This window comes from Ochlerotatus camptorhynchus, unplaced genomic scaffold (assembly GCF_037179485.1).
Source record: "Ochlerotatus camptorhynchus isolate MF236.1 unplaced genomic scaffold, CSIRO-AGI_Acam_v1.1 ptg000361l, whole genome shotgun sequence".
In the NCBI taxonomy this organism is placed as follows: Eukaryota; Metazoa; Arthropoda; class Insecta; order Diptera; family Culicidae; genus Ochlerotatus; species Ochlerotatus camptorhynchus.
The window spans coordinates 1394975-1409497 of NW_027040849.1; the positions used below are offsets into that span (position 1 = coordinate 1394975).

A 14523-nucleotide genomic window follows, 5' to 3' on the forward strand; every position below is an offset into this window, starting at 1 on the left:
TATTGTATGAATTTAAGGGTAGTGGCTGTAAGCAAACAACGGTGTCGCGAATTGTACTATTCGAATTGTTTCGATTTTATCGCGGTCAACATTTATTTTGACGTAATTTATTTGAAACATGAACAACATCGAATTTAACATTGCAATGACTGTCATTCTATGAAAAAACATGATTCAAGGCCAAATTTGTTTTCAGAACATGTAATTTATTGCTTAACCCATTAACGCCCAGTGATCTATTTATCGATCCGCATTTTTCTTTTATCGTGTCTTAACAGAAATTGGGAACGTAAATTATGTTTTCAATATCACTCAAATGATTCTTGGAATTTCCTTAACATATTGTTATCAAATAGTGTCAGAATAATCCTTGGGTTACTTTTGGAAAAATCATGCATTTTCTGGAGGTCAAAGACGACTTCGGCGTTAACGGGTTAATTATTCATAATGCAAAATCCAACCAAAAAATTGCGCTAGCCGCAGCCCGTAACACTTTCAGAAAATCCTCTGTAACAATGGATCTAATCATGGTAAATGTATGGGAAACAGAACGATCCTATTCATAAGCTTACAAAGGTCCAAATATTGATCAAATTTCACCAAATGTCGGACATAGATTGAGAATACTATACAAGAAAACTTTTAATTTGATCTTTGTACAAACAGTTACTAATTTTTCACTTTAGGCCAAGTATTCCACACGTACCTACAAGCTCATGAAATGTTGAGAATCTTTCACTATCCATTCAAGTGTAGTGTACATTGAATCGCAAAACAGATGGATTTAAAGTGTTTTGCATTTCAATGCGATGTGAATTGCTTGCTCAGAAAGGTAAGCATCGAAAATAAGAGTTGTGCCTTCATCCTATAAACCAGCCTCATATATGAGAACAACCGTGGCGCACTGAGATTGAACGAAGACAACGGCAGCAGCACACCCCAACAGTCCAGGATCGAATCCCAAAACAGAGGCATTAAATGTGTAAGCTCTGCCCTCTCGCAGCATTGCTTATATATTTGTCGATGTTTGTACGAACTGTGGCCAGCCAATTAGCTGGAGAAATCTTCTGGTGAGCAAGCACCTTAAAACTAATTATATTACAAATATTTTCTTAAAACTTAGTTGAATTCAAACATTTTCTCTATAAACAAATCCACGTAAATTTTTCTTAGATATAATAATGTTTGTTTCTAATTTGAGTTCAGAAGGTAACGCATTAAATTTCATAATTCCAGAAAAAAATACATACCTAGCAGCTAATTTAGTTCTAGCTCTTTCAACTATATAATTTTCTCTATTTCCTGTATCAATAGAGTGTATAAGCGGAACATTGCATCTTATGTGATTCCTTATTTTATAAATAATAGAAGTACGTTATATTTACACAAATAATTTAGCGAAAGCAGGGATTCCGAGTACAAATTTCTAGTTGGAAACAATGTGGGAAGTTGTTGCTTTATTTTTAGTACTCTTAGTTAATTTAATTGCGATACGCTAGTTGAGCTCCATATACAATTCAAATAATTTATATGTGGAATAATAAATGAATTATAGAGGTGCTTAGGCATATTTTTTTTTCAGAGTAAAAATGACTGGTGTAATTTTATTTATTTATTTTTTGAATTTGCATTTTCCATTTTAGATTATTATCGATTCTAAGCCCCGAATAATCAACTCCCAAAACTTATTTTAATTCTCTTTCATCAACTGACAAATTAAATCTAGGGGTTGAAAAACAATAAAGTTTGATTTTTCGGTATTGATTTTCATCATATTTACAGAAAACCATTTGGGAATAATTTCCAAGTCATTTTGCATCATGATTTGCAATGAAGTGATGTTTGCTCTATATTTCCAGACTGCATCATCCGCATAACATTGAAGCTCGCCTTTGAGTGGCAGGTTAAAAATATCGGTAAACCAGCGCGTATGACACTTAATATTTCACCAATATTGCACGACTGCTGACGATTAGACAGATACGATTTTATTAAATTTACTGCAGAAACTGAAATACCGTAAAAACTCAACTTCTTTAGAAGAATTACATGTGGAATACAATCGAAAGCCGTAGACAGGTCAATAAAGATACAAGCCACATAATAACCTTCATCTAGACCTCTTATAACGTGGTTTACAAGCTCTAGTGATGCTGAACCAAATTGTCTATTGCTTATTAATTGGTTTGGATCATGAACGATTTCAATTGTTGGTTGAATATCTTTTCTGGATTTTTTGATAACGCTGGCAGAATTAAAATAGGCCTATAGTTATTTTTTGACGATTTATCTCCTGACTCAAACAAGGGTATAATTTTCACTGTTTTTAAACAATCAACAAAACTGGACGTTTCAATAATATAGTTAGTTAACTCTGACAATTTTGGAGCTATCACATCTCTATAATTCTTTAAAAACCTCACAGATATTTGATCAATTCCAACGGCAGCAGACGAGTTCAAAGAGTTGAGTACAACCTTTACCACACCATCATCAATAGGTGAACATGATAATGAATGTGCTGAAAGGTGAGACATATTTTTTTCGATGTTATTAACAGAATCAAAATAGGGAGACTAGTTAAACCAACATTTACAAAATAATTATTCAAAAAAGTTGCCACATCTTTGTAATTTGATACAACTACACCATTTTCCTTTAATGAGATTTTCTGATTACTTTTCTGGTTGGAAGGTTTTTGAAAAATACTACATGTTTTCTTGCAATAAGCTTGGTTTTCATAGATTTGGTCCGAGTAGAATTTTTCTTTAGCCAATTTTATTCGATTACTTAATCTGTTCCTTTCCGTTACATAATCTCTGAACGCATTACTTTTAAGTGTTGACCCATTTGACGCTCTTATATTTTTTGAACAATTCATTTTTATTATTAATGGCATTTAAAAGCTAAGGAGAAATATACGGCTTGCGAAAATCAATTTTCCTTTTATAACTAGCTGTATGCTTATTATCATCAATAACATTTTTTAGTTTCGTACTTAAATCATTAAAACTTTCCGATGCATCCAAAAGCACTGTTAATACTGAGTTTTGTATATTATCATACCTAATGGCTGTTCTTTGGAAACGACAACACACTAGTTTTATGATCTGATAAATGGAATTCTGTATCCATTACCACTAGTTCCATTTATAATTAGATATATTTGTAAGAAAATGATCTATAACTATCAATATAGTTTTCAACGATTGGAATACAAGTGTTTAATAGGTTAATATTAAAACAACCACATATACATAACTTTTTTATAATTTAATATAATGTACTCTAATTAATTAATAAACAATAAACAATTAATAAACAATCGATTAACTCTACCATTAAATAGTTGCATTCATTTTCACATCTAGCTAGAATTAATTGGCTTCTCAAGCCAGATAATACAAATATGAATACGCCTCCACCATCACCATTTCTGCAACAATGAAAAGCAACGTAACCAGGCATATTACAAAATTCATTTTCATATAACCAAGTCTCAGAGAAAACAACAACATGTACTCCTCGTAGATCATTTATTAATAGACTTAATTCTTACATTTTATGTCTGCAACTTCTTGTATTCAAGTGTAATATATTCAAACAGTTATCTGATAAATTACATTCTATTGCGGGTTTGATAGAAAGTTCTTTATTTAAATTTCCACTTTCAGCCACTCTAACTTAAAAAAAGTAAATAATAAGCATTGTCTTAAACTGTAGACCGATCTCGTTCACTGTGATTATCTTTGAGTTTTCATCTTTCCAAATAAATACAGATCCATGAGAAAACCACACAAAGCGAAATTTCTTCCCAATACCCAAAATACGCTGGTTGATTGGTGTCAGATGGTCCTCTTCGCAGGTGAATGGACGCTCCTTAATAGCATTCATTAACTGTTCCTCAACAGAATTGGTTGAACACCTTTATGATTTTTCGATGTAAGACGAGACACGCCTAGAAAATTCGTCACATTGTAGGTAATGTTTAGCTGATTATAAATACGCTCGATCAAAACATTCAGGTTTTCACCGTTTGTTTTGATCCTATTAGAGATGAGCAGGTGACTCTCCAGACTTCTCTGTTCGAAAGCATTTACCTCATAGTTTATCTCTTCTAGGTGATTACGTAATGTGCTATTATCTGTCTTCAGAGTGTGAATTTCCTCTGACATGGAGCGGATATCGTTGTCATGTCCAGAGAGTGTAATTTTAACGGATTAAAATTCACCCGAGATGACGCCACGTCATCAATACGTTTCATATAGCGAATTCGTTTATTATTCAGTTCCAACCTGGATCGGGTATCAAGATTGGGTCTGCTTGTTTTCTAGCAAACGTCAGTTTTATCGTTTGTTTTTAAAACCTGGCACGGGTCGAGGTTCGCACTGACAAAAAGTTCGGGTTCGCACGGGTTGGAACTGGTTCCAACCCCGATAATAAACGAATTCGCTAATAGTTTGATGGTTTGCTTGAAGGGCCACCCACATTAGATCCGTTTGCGTTGCGTTGACGTAAATTCGACAGTTAGACAATAGATTTAGCTGTCACTTTGCCGCAACGCGTTCGATCCGGATCTAATGTGCGTGGGCCTTGAGTGATATCTTGCTGTCGCAGGTCATTTAAGGACAACACTGCCACATCAGTGCTATCCCTCTCACATTCTTCATCCATTAGGACACCGTTTTCGGACTGCTTTGTAGTGCACTGCTGCTTTATTGTAAAGCCTTGTATTGCTAGAAACAACAATGGCCTCAGGAGAGCTACTGGCTTGTCTTTTAGTTTTGTTGCGCTTGGTCATTCGAGGTAACTGATGTCGAGCAATTCTCAGCCAAAACAGCTGACAGAAAATACCGGAGCGAAACTCTCAACTTATTTACCCCGACAATATGCCCGTAGAGCAATGTTTCAAACTCAGATCAGTCCATGAAATCACAATACAGCAGTTTCACCAAAGCAGCAGCAACAACAGACCAACACATTTGAAGTCTTTTTCCAATAGCAGGCTTGTGTGGGTTTCACTTTTTACTTGGCTGACTATTATTGAAAATTAGATCACATTCACGTAATGTTCGTTCATTTGTTAGAAAATTATTCCGCAAATTAAATATCACTTTGCGATAATTCTCATCCAGCTAGAATCCATATTCCATGTTCCTTCGTTGACGGTCGGTAGTAGTAATGTTCTTTTTTTAAATTTCAAACAGGTTTAACGGTCCTTATTTCTCGATGAAAACTTCAATGTTTATACACGCGATTATTATCGGTACCAAATTGTTTATATGCTTGCTAAACGCTATGATGAGCAATGCTATTGGTATCACCATGTGAGGCCCATAGAATCCAAGTGTGTCACAATTCAAATCAATAGTGTTCAGGTATGGCTCATAGCATAAGATTCACACATGAAATGGAAATGTTTCACAATAAGTGCAAAATTAAGTGGGAGACACATATGATGACGTGTTGAATTTTTTGAGTGCATATTGAATGGTATTTGACAGTGTTTTCCAGTTTATCTGCAACCGAAAGCCACCATCTTGGATTTCAAGGTGGCGTCAGACATAGATTTCCGGTCTCCATACGTCATCCCGATTATAAAAATACCAATATTGAAGAGTATTTGCCAGTATTTCCCAGTTTTTATAAAATCAGAATCCGCCATCTTGAATTACAAGATGGCGTGGGACATCGATTTCCGGTCTCTAGAATTCATCCCGATTTCGAAAGAACTCATATTTGCAACCGAAAACCGCCATGTTTGATTTCAAGATAACAGTATTTCCCAGTTTCTCTATAACCAGAAGTCGCCATCTTGAATTTCATATTCTGTTTAATTAACTATCATCACTGGCAAAACTGAAAAATGCGATCCAAGCACATATACTACAACAGCACTGGCCCGTTCTTGAATTCAGAGCATCATTCTTGTGAACACGAAAACCGGTACTAGAAAATCCAGAACCGCACCGTGTACCAGCGTTGCCAGATTGTTTTAAACCTTATTGGTATGGAAGGTAATAAAAAATCGGTATTTATCGGTATTTACTATTTAATTAATCTTATATGTTTGCCGTTTTTGAAAGAATTTTTTTAACAATGGTGACGACTGGGACTTGAGGGGAATTACTTTCTCAGTCTTAAAACACTCTTTAATTTTTCAATTTAATTTTTAAAATTATCGTTGTTCTCAAATGGTGATCGAAGTTGTGACCAAGTAGTTTTTTCAATTAAATATCATTAAATGAACCCAAAATATGGAAAATTAGCCACAACAACGACTAAACTATTGACAATAACGACAAACAAAATTTTTTCACATTTTTTCCATTGAAAAAAGCTACAACCCATGGCCGAAATGTCGGGCAGATTACATCGTAGTCGTTGCAGTGTTTAAGACTGAGAAAGCCGTTAATCAAAGTGAAATTTTAGTTTTGGAACTATGATCGGAAAATTCCGGAAGAATGGAGCTGAAAAAACACCCAAAGAAAGACGAAAGAAGCTCTCTTGGATGAAGTTCGAGAAAAGCTGGAAAAACATCCAGGAACTTCCAAGACACGAATTGAGAAACTTGTGGCGAAAATTTAAATAAACTATCGGAAAAATCGGTTGTTACATACATCCAAAGAAAGCCAGAAAAGTTTCGGAAACCGAAGTAAATTTCCAGAAGTAGACATTTCTAGGAAAAGCCAGAAGAAGATCGGAAAAACTTTCAAAAGAAGTCGAACAAAAAAAACCATTGGCTTATGGTCAAACTTCCAGAAGAAAACGAAAGAAACTTCTGGGAGAATTAATTGAACTTCCTGGAGAAGACGAAAGAAATTTCCTGGAGTGGCTGGTAGAAACTTTCCAAGGTAGATTGCAAGAAACATCTGAAGAAAATCGGAAGCCAGAGAGCTTACGGAACAGTCGAAAGAAACAAGGTCATAATTCCGGAAGAAAGAGATTCCCGGGGGATGTTCTAATGATCCAGAAAATTTACTGATTTTCGTAATTTCCTTGAATTTTTCGGAACATTCCTGAAATGCACTTAGGAATATTCCATAATTCCTCGAGATTCCTTAAAAGTTCTTGTAAGTTTCCTGAAATTAGGGGCTGTTTTGGAGTTCTCTGGTCATCCTCGAAGCGCTTGGAATTTTCCTGATTTTAATGAGAATACCGCAATATCTCTAATTACCTTTGAAGGTCTCTTTATTTTCTTGAAAATTACGAAATCTCTATAGTGCTCTCACATTTTTTTTAATTTATTGTGACATCAGCATTGAAGTTCTCTGATCTGCCGATTTTTTTTAATTTTTAAAAGTTATCGACACTGCCATTAAAAAAGCATAGAACTTCCGATAAAATGTTCTCACAATGTTCTAATGTTCATGTAACTTCCCTTACGTTTCCTTAATTTACATGAACCCTTCAGGACATTGCTGAAATTTTCGGGAATTGCCTGAGTTTCTTGGAACTCCTTTATAATTTCAGCAATTTCATTGAGATTTGTTTGTCTGTCCTGATGTTCTCTGAGCTTCACTAAAGTTCCTGAAAACCATTAAATTTTCCTGAAATTCTTTGAACTTTTGAAGTTTTCAAAATATTTATGATGTTTCCTTAAGTTCACTGGAGTTCGCTGGACTTTTTTAAAATTTCCGGGATTTTGAATTTTAACAGAAGTTTATAAAACTGTCTTTAATTTATCGAAACTCACACAAAAGTCTGGACTTCACTGAAGCTTCTGAACTTCTTAAATGTTCCTTCAGCTAGTGTGGATCCGCAATAAAAATCTGATAGCATCCTTGAAGTTCCGGGAAAGTTGAAAAAACTGACGAGAGAAGATTAAAGAATCATTCGAAGAATCTGAAGAATCTTCCAATGTATGGTGAAAGAAAATTCCAGGGAAAGTTGGATGAAGCTCCACGAAGTTAAAAACTGAATAAAAACATCCGAAAGTTAAATAAAGTTTAAAACATATTTCGACTTTTTCTCGATTGATGGGTAGCCAATCAAAAGGAGGAAATGCAATCATTAGTCGAAATAGTATCAAGCATAAGGCATCTTTAGAGATGATTTTTTTTTAAATTTTGAAGGCTAAAAAATATGAGGTATTTAAAAAAATACAAGTCGGTCACAAAAAATTTCATCGCAATAACAGGCCAGCGCAGCGGCGAGTAGTTGGCGGAACTGATAATATTAGAATCAACCGTTAAATGTGTGAACGAAGATACATAATGAAGTGGTTCGTCTGTTTGTCTGTGGTTCCAGGATGAGCCGCAGAAAGAGCAGATCTTATGGCTTTTATGGCTCGCATAATCCAAAAGTGATAGGAACATGTTCGTTCTGTCGATCCAAATCAACCGGAAATATGGAAAGATAGAGTTGTAACAATCGATTAATTTTGAGATTTATGACAAATGAGTTTACGTCTCAAAGAGAAAAGTTTTTAAAAATCACATTAAATTTATGAATAAACCCATTACTACTACATTCCACATAAGGTAGAACAGTATTAAAACCTCAATATGTATGGTAATTACAAACCCTTAATAGTATATCATGAAGTTAATAGCAATTGTTGGTTCTAAGCAATAATACCTTTATAGAACGTTAATGGAAATAGGTTTCACAAATTCAACTTGAATCTTTTCTGTTTTGGTCAGGCTATAGTCGCGTTATAAAAAAAACTTCAAGGGACAGCTCTATTGAGTGTGTAGGTGACGTAGGACTACGTGGTCTTATATAATAAATCATATTTATTAACTGCAGCAGGAGCTTGTGTTTTGTGTAGGAATACAATTTGAGCAGGGTTCTCTCAGTTTATACTTTATAGTATAGTAGTATCTATGTCAAGATAGCCCACAGCGACTCACGAAGAACTACTGATTCCGATCTATAGCGGTGCGGCTTCTTCTTCCTTCTATCGATGCTCAGTTGGGCTGTAGCTCGCTGCTTGCAGCCAGTTTTTCGTTGTGTACTGGAGAACAATGTTCAACGCCACTTGCCGAAAGCACTGCTGCTGCTGCTGCTGCTACTGATGCCGACAACCGGACACCACCACACGCGGTGATTGGAACTGAATCCGATCAACGGTTGAGGCCAGCCTTGATAGCTAGCTACTTGCGGGGACCCTTTCGTTGTGTACCGGAGAACACCACCACTCACCACTCGGTGATTGGATTGCACAGTTTGGTGAGACCGGATGAAATTCAACTTTGAAATCTGTGTTTGGGAATTCACTTTTCGCAGACAATCGGTGATAATTTTATTTATCATAGCAACAGTTGCACATTCGTGCATTTTTCAATAGCGACAATTTGAAAAATGATAAAGTCTTAAATTAAACAGATGCCTAGGAATATTTCTTATTGATTGGTGATTAAATTATTGAAATTGGTCCAGGGACAGCTGAGTTATTAACGTTCAAAATCTTTCATAATTTTGTTACATGTTCCATTTTCGGTTTTTACAAAGTGTACCCCCATATAGAAATCACAGACGTAGTCCTACGTTAAAATGTATGGGAAAAGAGAGAATTCGTATGGTAATCGTTCTTAACCACCCATTGTTTGTATGGTCACGTCTTTGAAAACCTTAATCAACGTGGTCGAAACTTTATCGAGCTGTGGTTCGATTAAGATCGATCAAACTATACCCATTATGGTTTTCAGAAGAAGATAATCCTTTTGCCATGTGGTCAGCGTATGGTTGTGATTTATGTAGGCCGTAGATACGCTATAAAATTGTTGGAAGCGTTCTTGTCGCACTGTAGGTGGATTAACTCAAATTCTTTTTGGTTTCATTCCCGTTCAAGTATCAACCTCAAGGTTTTTTTTTACCCCGTCGTGTGTGTAGCAGAAAAAAACACGGAACGTCAACACTGCCATCGCGGGAACAATCAGCCGAAGAGAGCATTTTTCCCACAGGACGTGAGGGTGAATTCCATTCTTCTTCATGTATGCAATGCAGGATCGCGCATAAAAATCCTTCTTATGTAACATAATCTTCGCTGAAATCTTAATCGAAATGTTTCTCCTCATCCCAACCAGCATCACTTATCCCGGATGAGCTTGTGTATTCCCAATGTGTGTACCAACAGCGCTACTTTCCTACTGTTGAAAGTACTACATCTTTCTTTTTCTGCAATGTTTACTTACACATATCCTGTGTCACACTGCGCCAGGGCCATAGAGATGTTCAAATCTTCCTTGAAGGCGTTTTCTGTTAAATCCTTGCTGATGCTTCGACATTGTCTTCGCTATAAAATTCATGAAAATGCCACCACTCGTCACCACTAAAGGCGGCAACTGCAGTTCGGACGTGCACGGAGCTGAATAAAATTCCCCAAAAGTGAAAGGGTAAACGAAGACATCATTTCTCATTTCACCGCCCATCCTCGGTGCCATTTTTCTTTTTGGCTGAAATCTTTTTGTGTGCGTCGTCGTCCTCCTGTTGTCCCATATCCGGGCTAGTTTTGTCTCCGACGTACAATTTTGTTGCGTCTGTCTCTTTCCGGGGGAGAAGGGTGATGGATCTCTTCGTTCATAGGACTTGTTTTATCTCATTCCCATGTGGGAATTGGGTTTTCGATGTGCACCTTCTGTGGTTTGTTCCAGGAAGATTTTATGCGATGAAGGGTTGTTGCATCAGCTGGAAAGATATCAGGTGGATGGGGCGGGAAATTTGGGACAAGGAAGAATTGTGTTCGAATCGGAAGGGGAGGAAAAGCGGAGACAAACGAACACGTGAGTGGTAAAATAAGGTGTGATGTAAGTCGAAAATAAGGTTGGTTGGGGAAGGTGTTTTGGGGATGAAGAGGGGAACTTAAATGTGGGGAGCTATACGAGTTGAATAACTGGAGCATTTTACTGTTTATTCATTTTAAGACAGTTTGAATTTTAGAATTAAAAACGTTCTCTTCTTATGCTTGATGTAATATTCTGCCGTCTCAAACAATGCTTCCGCAATGTTGTTTGCTTAGATAGACCAAAAGGCTTGTAACCGAATGAAATGATCTTTTGTTGTCTGTCAAATTGTTGGCACGTCTATAACGTCAATCGCGATTTATATTTCATCCATGTATGGTTAATTGATGATGAATATTTGATTGGCGAGTTTGTTGACGTCAACTTAAGAAAATACTCTGGAAAATTTCTTGATATAAAATCCCTCGCAGTTCTTCTCATCATCATCAGTTCATCCAACAGATTCGGCAAGTCAAAATGAAAACTATTTTCCTCATCAGGTTCAGGCTCAGGCCACGATCAATGTAACCATCAACACCGATGGATCATTGACCTTGGTGAGCAGCAGTGGAAACACTATTACCGTACCGTCGAACCCGATACTGTCCACGGTTATCGCTTACATTCAGAACCTGCTGGCTGGTGTGACCACTACCACTGTTGCTTCAGTGACGACGACTGCTGCTGCCCCGACTACAACTAGTGCCGTAACTTCGGCCGGTCCAACGACTGCTGCTCCAGCCACAACTGCTGCTCCAGCCACAACTGCTGCTCCAACAACAACCGTAGCCGCAACCACCGCTGCTCCAACAACAACCGTAGCCGCAACCACTGCTGCTCCTCCCAATGTTTCACAGGAGAGTCATGAGGGATTTGGTCCGGGATTCGGTGGATTCGGATTCGGTGGCCGTAGAATGCCCTTTTTCGGCTGAAAACACAATTCGGGTGCTGAATGTTATATCAAGTCTTCCCAATTTGCTTGTACAGTTTGATTCTATAAAAATATAATTTCTGCAGATCCTTAACTTGTTTCATGACCATTTGAAAGAATGCTACGACGAGTTCCGGATTTCTACAGTTGAAATTCACTAGTTGGGCTCAATAGAATTCGATTCGATTACACTACAACCTGTAATAAGGCTTAGAATGCTATAAAACCTCGATAAAACCTGCAATGTTACTTCCCTTCATCCTTTCTCATTTTGTGGAGATTTCTATGCTTGGTTTTATCAAAATTTGTTAGCTAAACACAGTTTTCAATATTTCACGACCAACTTCTAAAAAGGGCTTAACTTTTTGTTGTTATTAATTTAATTAATACAACCAAAAGACGTTTTCAGTTATAACAGTTACACATTTTACCGGAGGCATCGAGTTCGGAGTGCTTTTCGGCAACTACCAAACCGAGTTGGACGCAACACCAGCCAAACGAAAAGTATTATGGTCCCATAGAGTATTTTCTGAATATTTTTTGGAATCGATCAACCGGTTCCAGAAATATAGCCGGAACATGCTCCGGTTTATATGGGGCTAGTTTCGGACTATGGTCAAAAACCGTTGTTACTAGGGGGTCAGCTAGACCCTCTTACAATGCCCTCGATCCCTGGTTTAGCCACGGGGACCATTGAAGGTGGTCTCTCAAGGCCTCTTTTGATTGCTCCCGGCTCGAGCTTGAGGCCCTTTTGTGCTCAGGGTCGGCTTTTATCAAGAGAATCTGCTTAACAAGAGTCCTGTCACCAGATAAAAAGCTACACAACGCAAACTATGGTTAAACACATTTTTATTTTTTGACTTACAGCCCAGCATGGAAAATCATTCGCATTCATTTCGTGCATTCATTTACATTCATTTGCCTCTAACTTTTTTCTTCAACAGCATTCCGCAAAATGATGTATAGAGCTTTTGTAGGTTTTGTTATTAGCTACAATTTTTGTTTACAAATCAAATCCGTATCTCTTATGCATGACGAACCAGAGCGAACAGAAGCCACTACTGTTTTTCAGTGAATGTATTTTACATTCACTGAAAAACAGTAACAAGTTCTGCCCGCTCTAGTTCGTGATGCATAAGAGATACAGATTTGAGTTATGACCAAAACTTGTAGCTAATAACAAAACCTACAAAAGCTCTATACATCATTTTGCGGAATGCTGTTGATGAAAAAAGTTAGAGACAAATGAATGTAAATGAATGTATGAAATGAATGCAAATGATTTTCCATGCCTGCTTACAGCACATAACATATGTGGAACTTCATGCAAAATAACTGTTTGCCCCTTTTTTGTATTGCCTCAGGGGTATAACTGGTATAGTTGGCCATCGATCTGTCAAAATAAAAATTTCATGATATCGACACTGAGCGTTCACAAGGACCAATGTTGAAAACGTATACAATGGCTTCTTTCGTAAATTTCTCGTAGTTCAAAGTCAATCCATGTAAGCCACCAATTCTATCAGATAAGGGGACTCTTCTTCTACATAATCATCGTAGTGGTTTACTTGAGTTGTTTTTCATTCTCGAGAAATTTGCGGGAAAAGTAATTGTTTACGTTTGCGACATTGCACAGTGGTCCAGAATGCAGATTTAGGTGGAATGATATGTTTTGACCCTGAAATTGAAACTTTAGACTAAAAGTCTCTTCTACAAAGTTGTTCCTTATAGTTAGGCCCTCATTTTTATGACAATGGAGTCTAGGATGGTTCCTATTATCATTAAAATCAAAAATCTAACTGTTTTGTTTCAATAAATTAAGGTATACATTCTTCGGCAAAGTTATAGCTGAGCTGATTTCAAGCAACTTTGTTCAAAAATAACTTTTTTGTATCTCTTAAATTTGCCGATTTAGAGCTATTTTCTTGAATTGAGTTAGGGTGGCTCTTAAAAAACAGTTGTTTTGCTCTCGTTTTCTTATTTCGAATTTCTCAGCAAAGGTGTCTTCAGATAACTTTTAAATCTTAAGAAGGCGCAAATTTTTGCTGTCAATAGCTTTCGCCGATCAAGAGTTATTGACGTTTTTATACTAAAAATATGTACTTTTCAAATGTTAATATCTCTGGTTGGGGCAAACAAAAAAAAATTATACGGTATTTAAAAGGGCGTATGTTATTCTCAATAATATGAAAAAAAATGGAGGTATGTTTTTTTTTAAACTCGTATAAAATCAATTTGAATTTATTCATATTTTTTTACTATATTTGGGTATATCTTTTTTATTAGAAGAGATACAGGCAACAGATCTGTGTATAAAACATTCGTCTTAAAGAGTTTTAAAAGTCTCTAGGAGATGACTTTCATGATAAATTGTCTGCTTCTTTGTGCTGGCAGAAAACAGTTTAGAAATTTCATGACATTTTTGCCGCTTGCCAGTTTGTTTTTGTGTGTCGTCACAATGGTTATCGCAACAAGTATCAAATTTTATGGAAAAAATGGACTCGTGCCACCACTGCTTACAGCAACAGCAGAAAAAAGGTACGGGAACAGACCTTATGTTTGCCCGAGTTCAAGCTGCCGAATATTTGATTTATCACAAAGTTTAATTGTTAAGTCAAATATATTCAATCTAGTCATAAGTTCATTTGCGCGACGAAATAAGGACTACGATTGGAAACTCGGAACATGGAACTGCAAATCGCTCGGCTTCCCGGGTTGCGATAGGTTAATCTATGACGAACTTCAACCACGCAACTTCGAAGTCGTAGCACTGCAGGAACTTTGCTGGACGGGACAAAAGGTATGGAAAAGCGGGCATCGAGCGGCTACTTTCTACCAGAGCTGTGGCACCACCAACGAGCTGGG

The 14523-nt window shown here is 36.8% G+C and overlaps 1 protein-coding gene across 1 annotated transcript; it reads left to right on the top strand.

Moving 5' to 3' along the window:
• Positions 1 to 515: 515 nt before the first annotated feature.
• Positions 516 to 11659, top strand: LOC135709566 (mucin-7). The gene is made up of 2 exons (XM_065231959.1): positions 516 to 530; positions 11228 to 11659. The coding sequence occupies exons 1-2, from the start codon at positions 516 to 518 to the stop codon at positions 11657 to 11659; spliced, it is 447 nt and encodes a 148-aa protein (XP_065088031.1).
• The last annotated feature ends 2864 nt before the right edge of the window (positions 11660 to 14523 follow it).